This window comes from Apteryx rowi, unplaced genomic scaffold (assembly GCF_003343035.1).
Source record: "Apteryx rowi isolate R43461 unplaced genomic scaffold, aptRow1 scaffold_820, whole genome shotgun sequence".
NCBI classification, from domain to species: domain Eukaryota; kingdom Metazoa; phylum Chordata; class Aves; order Apterygiformes; family Apterygidae; genus Apteryx; species Apteryx rowi.
Window position 1 is genome coordinate 194655 of NW_020451117.1, and position 8294 is coordinate 202948.

Here is an 8294-nt window from a genome sequence, read left to right on the forward strand (position 1 = left end):
GAGCCGGGCCGAGCCGAGCCGAGCCGAGCCGAGCCGAGCCGAGCCGAGCCGAGCCGACGGCGGCCCCGTCCATGGCCGGGCAGCGGCGGCCCCCGGCCGGCACCACCTGTGAGGCGGGCGGGGATTGGCGGGCGGCGTCATATGACCGGTCACGTGCTGGAGGCAGCTCAGTCCAAAAGAAAATGGGGTTTGGTGTAAATCTGGGGGTGTAATGTTATCATATATCACGCTACCTCGTAAAACCGACACTGAAGCCTGCCGGACAACAAATCACAGGTCAAAATTATGAGTTCTTCGTATTATGTGAATGCGCTTTTTAGCAAATATACGGCGGGGGCTTCTCTTTTCCAAAATGCGGAGCCTACTTCTTGCTCCTTTGCAAGCAACTCCCAGAGAAGCGGCTATGGACCAGGCGCGGGTGCCTTCGCCTCCTCCATGCCCGGCTTGTACAATGTGAACAGTACCATATATCAAAGCCCGTTCTCTTCCGGATACAGCCTGGGCTCTGATGCCTACAACCTGCATTGTTCCTCTTTTGATCAGAACATTCCCGTCCTCTGCAATGACCTAACCAAACCCAGCTGTGAGAAAGCGGAGGAAAGCAACCTGCACAACCAGGCTGAGGCTAATTTCCGGATATACCCCTGGATGAGGTCTTCAGGTAGGGGCAAGCGGAGACGGCTGGAGCTGTGGCAGCCAGGCAAAGCGTGTCGCCAAAATTACTGTCAGCACAGCCTTTATGGTTTTAATTATAGCCGAGGCGCCATTGCCTAGAAAGCCCGTGGCATTGTATGTAAATGAGTATCATAAAACTTTTTATTGCCCAATTAATGGGTTCTATCCTCGTAAATTTATTTAACTCCGTTTGCTACAGAATTTTAGCACTGAGTTTATTTGCGCTGTTTGCTTGAGAAATGTGGAGAGTTGGCTGCGTGCTCTCAGAGCCCCCACGGGTGAGTGTCTCCCCTGCCCACTGCACAAGTTGGGCAAAAAATCCTGCTTGGTGGGGAAGGCGGAGGGGAGAGGGCGTTCAGGAGCGGGGCCCGGGCTGACGAGGAGTTTTCCAGCGCATGTTACTGAGACATGTCGCTCTTGTGCCCCTGCCCTCTCCATAGAGATAAAAATCTATAGAAAATCGCTAAACAGGAAAACGCGGGGGTGGGGGGGCGGCTGGGGGCGAGACTGTGTGAAAAACGAGAGCGCTCTTCTGGAGCTAAATGCGATGTATTGTTTACGATCCAGGCGGGGGAGGGGGTGTGGGGGAGCCCCCTGGCATTAAAATAAAATAAATACAGCTCAGCCTTCCAGCTTTTTATTTTCCCTTGCGAAATGCGAAAGTCTGGAAGGTTTTAGGGAAATACATCGCCTGGGGGAAAGTTCCTCCTCCCAAAAGCAATTTCCTCCCCCACCTCCTCTCCTGAATGCTTTCTCTCCACTTTTGCTATGTCTCGAGCAACTTAATTTTTGCCCTGCCTGAGCAAGGCAGGTCGCGTAGCAGAAATGTCTTTGTTAGGGCAAAGTGGGGTGGCGGGTGGAAGTGAGAGAAGATTATTGACTCTCGCTTGGCCGTTTGGTTTGGTTTGGTTTGGTTGTTTCTAAAAAAAAAAAAAAAAAGCAAGAAAAAAAACTTTGCACCTCTCTTCCTGCTTGACTCCTGGACGTGTGTGCGTGCTTTCAGGTCCAGATAGGAAGCGAGGGCGCCAGACCTATACCCGCTATCAGACCCTGGAGCTGGAGAAGGAATTCCACTTCAATCGCTATCTGACTCGCCGGCGGAGGATAGAGATTGCCCATGCCCTCTGCCTCACGGAGAGGCAGATCAAAATCTGGTTCCAGAACCGGAGGATGAAGTGGAAGAAGGAGCATAAAGAGGAGAGCTCCAGCACTCCGGTTCCCAACGAGCCCACGTCAGCAGCAGCCTCTGTGGAGAAAGTGGAAGAAGACGAAGAAGAGGAGGACTAAAGCGTCCCATTCGAGGAATCAGTCCTTTAGTATAATGTATGCACGTGACAGTTATAAAAGCTCCCTTTAAAGGAAAAAAAAAAAAAAAAGAGAGAGACTCACTGTTTTTATTAAAAAAAAAGATCATTTCCCTTTAATAAGTATCTCGCAAGCGAGCATTTGCAAACATGAAAACGTTTCCTGGGCTGGTTTTCCAGCCCCATCTCCACTCTCCCATCCTCCCCAAACCTGTCCTGTCCCGAACCTGTTGGTAGTATCTCCTAAGAGCATCCAACGATCATTTGGTTTTCGTTCACCCAAGCTTGGGTGGCTTTGTCCAGGGAACATTTCAGTGGGAGAACTGCTGCTTGCACATAGAGTAAACCGTGACCTTCCGAAGTAACTACCTGACTCAATAGTCCCAATCATTTGTAAAGGGGAAAAGTGCATTAAGCTCACATTAAGAAAAACTACCTAATTTTGAATAAGTAGCTCTACACTTCTCGTTTATTTCTTTATTTTGTAATTATTCTTATAAAGGTATCATAACTAACAGCTACACTAATAAAAGGTTAAACTGCAAGTGTGTGTGGGGGGAAGATGTTACACAAACCACTACAATCTACAGCAATGATTTGTACTACCTATTTTCCAGACTACCTATATATCTTGCTCTGCCTACCTATCTTCGAAAGTATACTGTATTTTAGTAGTCAAAAGAAAATAACATACTAATGTGAATCGCAAAATGCTTTTAGAAACCTAAGTGTAGTCGTTCGAGAAGCGTGCATCAATAGCTTTGGTATAGAATTTGGTACCGAAAAGGCTGAATATATTTAAATTTAAAATAATATATTTATTCCAAAGCAATTATAAATGAAAACCATATGCTGCAATATATCTCTGTTCCCGATTCTTTACTATTCCGAGTGAGGAAGCAAACACACGCCAATATTGTACAAAGCGGTTTAATATCTTCCGTTGGCTTCTACCTTTGACTGCCTCTGTTAAAGGCCGTTTTCTTATTCTAGTTTGATCTTACTTAATATAGCGGAAAGTGTTATTTGAAAAGTGAATTTAAATGACCATGTTACCACCTTTCAGAAAAACTGTTTGTCATGATTATCCGAATGCGTTAATATGTAATACCGTGAATTTTCCTACAATAGCAGATACTGTATATTCGAACGATTTTTTTGTCATTTATATTTGTCTTGGAGCTCATTTGTAAGATCATGTCATAAATTGGGAAGTATGTAATTAATTTGGAAACTTTGTAGCATGACGTATTGTTAAAAACTCTGTATAAATCCGTCTTGAAGGTTTGGCTAAAATTTATTCAAAAATTGTATGTTGCAATGTGTTTCGATGTGTTCGTTGTGAACATTTGGATATGCCGTGTAAGTATCGGAAGTGGAAAAAAAATGTCTGTGAACTCTCTTTGGAAGTGATACCGTGTTCAAGTATCTCCCACGATAAATGAGTTTTATGTTACACAGAAAATAAATATGCTTGTTGACAATGAATTATGTTTCTTTATTAGGGAAACAGTTCGAATGAAGCATAAAAAATAATTTACACAGACAAATAAAGAAATTAGACCATATAAATCCTCATTTTTCCCCCGTAATCAGAAAGAAAAAAAAATCCAAGGTGATGAATTGATAGGAATCAGTCAATTTCTCTATCTCGACTTCGTGATTTTTTTTCCTCTAAAGCAGAAAGCCTTCTTTATGGGAGGGCTTCCTTCCACTGTGTTCCAGTGTCCTCTCGAAATCATAAGCCCAATCCAGGCGGCCTGTGACCAAGCCGAAATCGCATGCAGTGAAACAATATTTGGTAATGAATGGAAAGTGCGATACGAAACTTCCAAGTGTAAATGATCTATTCGGGTACGTGTGTGTGGCTTGTGTGTGCGGCTTTCTCCGGGCGGGGGGCATCAGGGTGGGATTAAAAAGAGGGAAAATCACCCTGATTAAGAAAATATATTATTTTTGCCAGATACCACAGAACGTCAACGGGATCAAATATTTTAAATCATTAAAAAATAAAAAATAAAAGCCTGAAAGTCCCTTTGTAAGGCCAGATAAATACAGGTAGAATGCAAGCATCATTTGCGCAGAACTTCCCTATTTCTACTACGTTCAGTTGCTGGTCAACACACTAATTGTAATTTTAATAAAATTAGTACAAACTCTAGGTCTTTAAAAAAACTCCAGGGCTGCCTCTGTGGTAAGATGGCGCCTCTCTAAGACCTGCCTCTTCTTAGTGATGAGGAAAAGGCCATAAATCCGTTGTTGTTTATGAAAATTTACAACTTTGCAATACAACTTTATGAGTTGTTCGGTTTTTCCATTGGTCGTTGTCGGTCATGTGGATGGTAACCGTGAACATGAACTTTTTTATAATTTCCCTTGCGAGAATAGAGCCGCATTCTTTTGCTGAGCTCTGTCCTGCTTCGGATCTCTCTGGCTTTCAATCCCCATTTCATTTGTTCTTTGTAAGGCAATAGTGAACAAAGTGTGCGGAGGTTCGGCATAAGCAGCCGCCTAGAACACAGATCCGGGATGGCAATTTCCAGTTCCCCCGCTGGAAGGTGTGGCATATTGGATTCAAAGCACTGGCGTGGCAGATTTTCAACTTGCAACCTGGCTAATTTCCTGCTTCTTCTGGCACCAAAAGGAGGGCGATTCGTCTCCTGTGCAGCCAAAGCGACAGCTGTCAAAGTCGCAGGGGCTCCTGTGAGCCAGAACCTAAAAGGTGAGAAATGTATATGACACTACTGTAAGCAGGGAAACATGCTTTAATACGTTTAAATATTAGACATGTGCAATTGTACCAGATGGAAATGTGACCGGCCAAAAATAGATGTGCCTGCAGCTCAGTTTATTTTGACTTAACCTGTGCATGCAAAAAATAATCATAAATAAAATGTCTACTTTCTATTATTTAGTAAGGAAGCCGTGGATTTTTCACGAAGTTTATTTCTGTTTGCATCTGCCACGGGCTTGCTGTGACATTCGGATTATTTTCTAATAATTCAGGTTTACAGCATCAATCCGAGGGGATTTTTTTTTTCCAGTACGGAAAAAAAAAATCCCAAACACTAATTTTTGTTTCGCGGCGTTAACTTGAAGTTAAATTGCGTAGCTATAAATGTAGATGTATTTATTTTTGACCATTTCAGAAAAACACCAGCCATCACAATGTCTTCTCGCTCCCTGGCACGTCCAGGGGAAAGGTTATTTCTAGAGCAGCAAAACAGCGCGAATGTGCCTTTTGGTTGACTTTATGAGAGAAACCCCTGCCTGCAGAATAGCTGTGCCACGCAGTGGGTCCAGCGGAGCAGCACTCCCGGCGCTTCCCTGCGTAGGTAGCGTGTGCATTCCCGGTGCGGGGAGCTCGCTTTGTAGCAATTAGCCCTATTTCAGGGGCTCCGCGCCGTGCCGGTCAGGGCGCCGTGCCGGGGCGGCGGCCGGTGCCGGCGGCGGCGGCGGCMGCGGGGCCGGGAAGGCGCCCCCGAGCCCCGCCGCCCGCCCGCGCTGGCCCCGCGCCCGCGGCCGGCTCCGCGCCCGCCTCCGCGGCAGCGCTTAGGAAGGAGCCGCTGGGAGCGCGTGAAACGTTGGCCGCGGCGCCGGGGATGCCGGCCGGGCTGATAAAGCGTTGCATTTGCATTGCATTGCGGTATCCGCCGGACTGGGGCTGCAGCGAGCGCCGGATTATTTATTGCGGGGCCGCGGGTGCTCAGTGCTGCCACGGCGTGGCGGAAAGGCGGAGGCAGGCGCGCAGCGGCCCCCGCGGCCCCTGGGAAGGGCAGCGCTCGGAGCTGCAGGGCTCCTGGAGACATCCCGCCCCCCCACCACCAAAAAAAAAAAAAAAGAACAAAAAAAGAAAACAAGAAAATATCGGCCTATCTTACCTAAGGGAGCATCGCGGGTCGCCCACGGACAGGATATTCCGGCAGGGCTGGCTCTTCCCCCCTCCCCTTCCCCTCCGGTTTTACCTTGATGTGTGTCAACTGCAAAATATCACACTGGGAACTGGCTGGGTAGGATGAGCTCGCGTCCACCCCAGTGAGGTCCCTAATACCAGTCCAGTCTAAACAATGGTTCGCATTGCCCAAACTGTTTGGATTAGAAGCTATTAGTTAAAGGTTGTTTTCTGTGACACTGCCGAGCATGAGAAGGATTTGTAAGTGGATTTATATACGAAGAGAAGGAGGCTTTTAAGCTTAAGAGGGTAACTGCCCCCGCACCTGTACCCGAGGGTGGCTGGAGGTGCCGGCCGGGCTCGCGGCGAGGGGAGGCAGGCGCAGCGCCGGATGCAGCAGGCGCTCGGCGCTCCGTGTGCGGGGCATTCAGCAAACAAATAAAAGGCAGATGAAATAAATGGGTGTTGCAAAGTGTGACTTTGTGGCAATGGTAAAACGCAACGGCTGCCTTTCGGCTTTCCGGAGGGAAATGGTGAAGGAAAACTGCTGCGAAATGTGCCTAGCCAGGACATTTTCCTGGCAGAACTCGGGGGCTGCAGATTATTGTAATTCGGGTTTTTTTCTGGGAGTAGGGGGAGGAGCAGAGAGGATGCATGAATGTGACTGAAGCGAAGATTGCAGTGCAGATTGTTTAGCTGTCACTGTAACAACTCTAACACGACCCAGGCAGGCAAATGTGCAAATTTAATTCCTTTTAATATTATGGGATCAACGAAGAAATGTTTCCACCGCCTGTGGTCAGGCTTTCGGCAGTCTGATTTGGACGCAAACAATAACTTGAAAGAGAGAAAGAAAGAACCAAAAAGAACAGAAAAAAAGACAAGATCAAATCAATATGTAGCCGATGCTATAAAATGTGAATACGACTAAGCCTCGCGCGATTTTTAATTTTTGTTGTGTGTGTGATGGATTCAATCAAAAGCCCTCCTAGCCACAACTTTTTAAAGTGTTGGGCGGTGGGTTTCACATGCCCTAAGTATTAATTTTTCATGGTACATTTTCGTTCTGAACTACGTTGTCAAAAATCTGCTCGTTTAAATATGGCTTTGTATTTACTATCTTGTGTGCTTCTTTACTGTTGTCCCCCCCCCCCCTTTTAGCTCTATTTGCACAGAGTAAAAACTTTTCTGGGGAAGGCTGGCTTTCAGTAAATACACGTTTCCTAAATCACCTCCCAAAGCATGCAGCTAGAGAGATGTAATTCTACCAGGTGTGTTTATGGATTAGCCTGGATGAAGAGGTTAAGGAAGTTGAAAAAAAATTGGAGGCAATCAACATCTGAATGTGAAAGTCCAGCTGAGACTGTGAACAATACAAACTATTGTGGAGAGATGTTTTAACTCACTACTGTTTTATAGGTATCGTAATCTGCCCCCGGAAATGAGATAAATGGTCTTCCAACAACAACAAAAGTCTCATTTTAAAGCTACTTTCGGAAACAGAGCTCGTACGAATGTCACTTTCCACTAGAGCACGTTTAAAATTAGGCTATTCAATCTGTTGTAATGGGCACGTATTATGAGTAAACACAGCTTGGAATGAACAACCTCATGTTATCTCCAGGAACTGCAGGGTTACGGCTGAATTAAAAGCATCTCAGCGAATTTCATCAGCACTGTTACTGTCCCTGCCCTGGGCCAAGAATTATATTTCCGCTATGGGGTAACTGCCATGTTGAAAAATGAACGTGGAAATGTTTGTTTCACGATTTTTTCCCCTCTCTTAAAGAAACACATCCGTGTTTAATCAAATTACTTGGAGCAAGAACGAAAACGATTGGCTTCTGCTGACTCATTAGCGGGGCTATATTAATTAGGAATAGTCCTACTGGTTCATGTCTGAATATGAATGTTTGATACACTCAGACCGACTTTGGTGGGGGGACTTAGAGAAAACAGACACGTGAAACTTTATCTGAACCTCTTGGAGGGCGCCGGAGACCTCGCCCAGCCCTTCCGAGGGACTCCTTTCGAGGCACTTCTTACAAAATAAAAATACCCCCTCCTCGAAGGCCACTGTTTCCTGCTCCAACCATAACCTCTGCGGTAATTATCGCAGTATTCGTGAAGATAGGAGACCTCTTCCACGGAGGACGTGCCTTAATTTAGCCTCCCGCACAAAAGCTGGGTTTCGAGGCGGGGAGGGTTCCTCCGGCTCCGAAGGGAAATCTCAGTTTCGGGGCGCTCACAGAATATCGCCTCCAACCAGGAGGGCTCCGACCGCGATGGGGAGGGAGCTGCCGGACTGGCGGCCGCGGGCACCCGCGCGCCGGCGGCGCCCAGCCCGCTGCCCCGCGCGGCGCTGCGCGGCGCTCCGCTCCCCCCTTCACGTGCTTCCCCCGCTCCAAACTTTCCCTCCGCAG

At 46.8% G+C, this 8294-nt stretch overlaps 1 protein-coding gene and 1 long non-coding RNA gene across 2 annotated transcripts in view; both read left to right on the top strand.

Annotated features, from left to right (window-relative positions):
• The first annotated feature begins 157 nt into the window (after positions 1–157).
• On the top strand, positions 158–3463 carry HOXA7 (homeobox A7). The gene is made up of 2 exons (XM_026089568.1): positions 158–661; positions 1679–3463. The coding sequence occupies exons 1-2, from the start codon at positions 286–288 to the stop codon at positions 1960–1962; spliced, it is 660 nt and encodes a 219-aa protein (XP_025945353.1). The 5' UTR covers positions 158–285; the 3' UTR covers positions 1963–3463.
• A 937-nt stretch (positions 3464–4400) lies between these two features.
• Positions 4401–8294, top strand: part of LOC112977334 — an 11938-nt gene continuing 8044 nt past the window's right edge. Inside the window, exons 1-2 of the long non-coding RNA XR_003257470.1 lie at positions 4401–4537; positions 4624–4701. This is a non-coding gene — a long non-coding RNA (uncharacterized LOC112977334). The remainder of the gene's footprint in view (positions 4538–4623; positions 4702–8294) is intronic.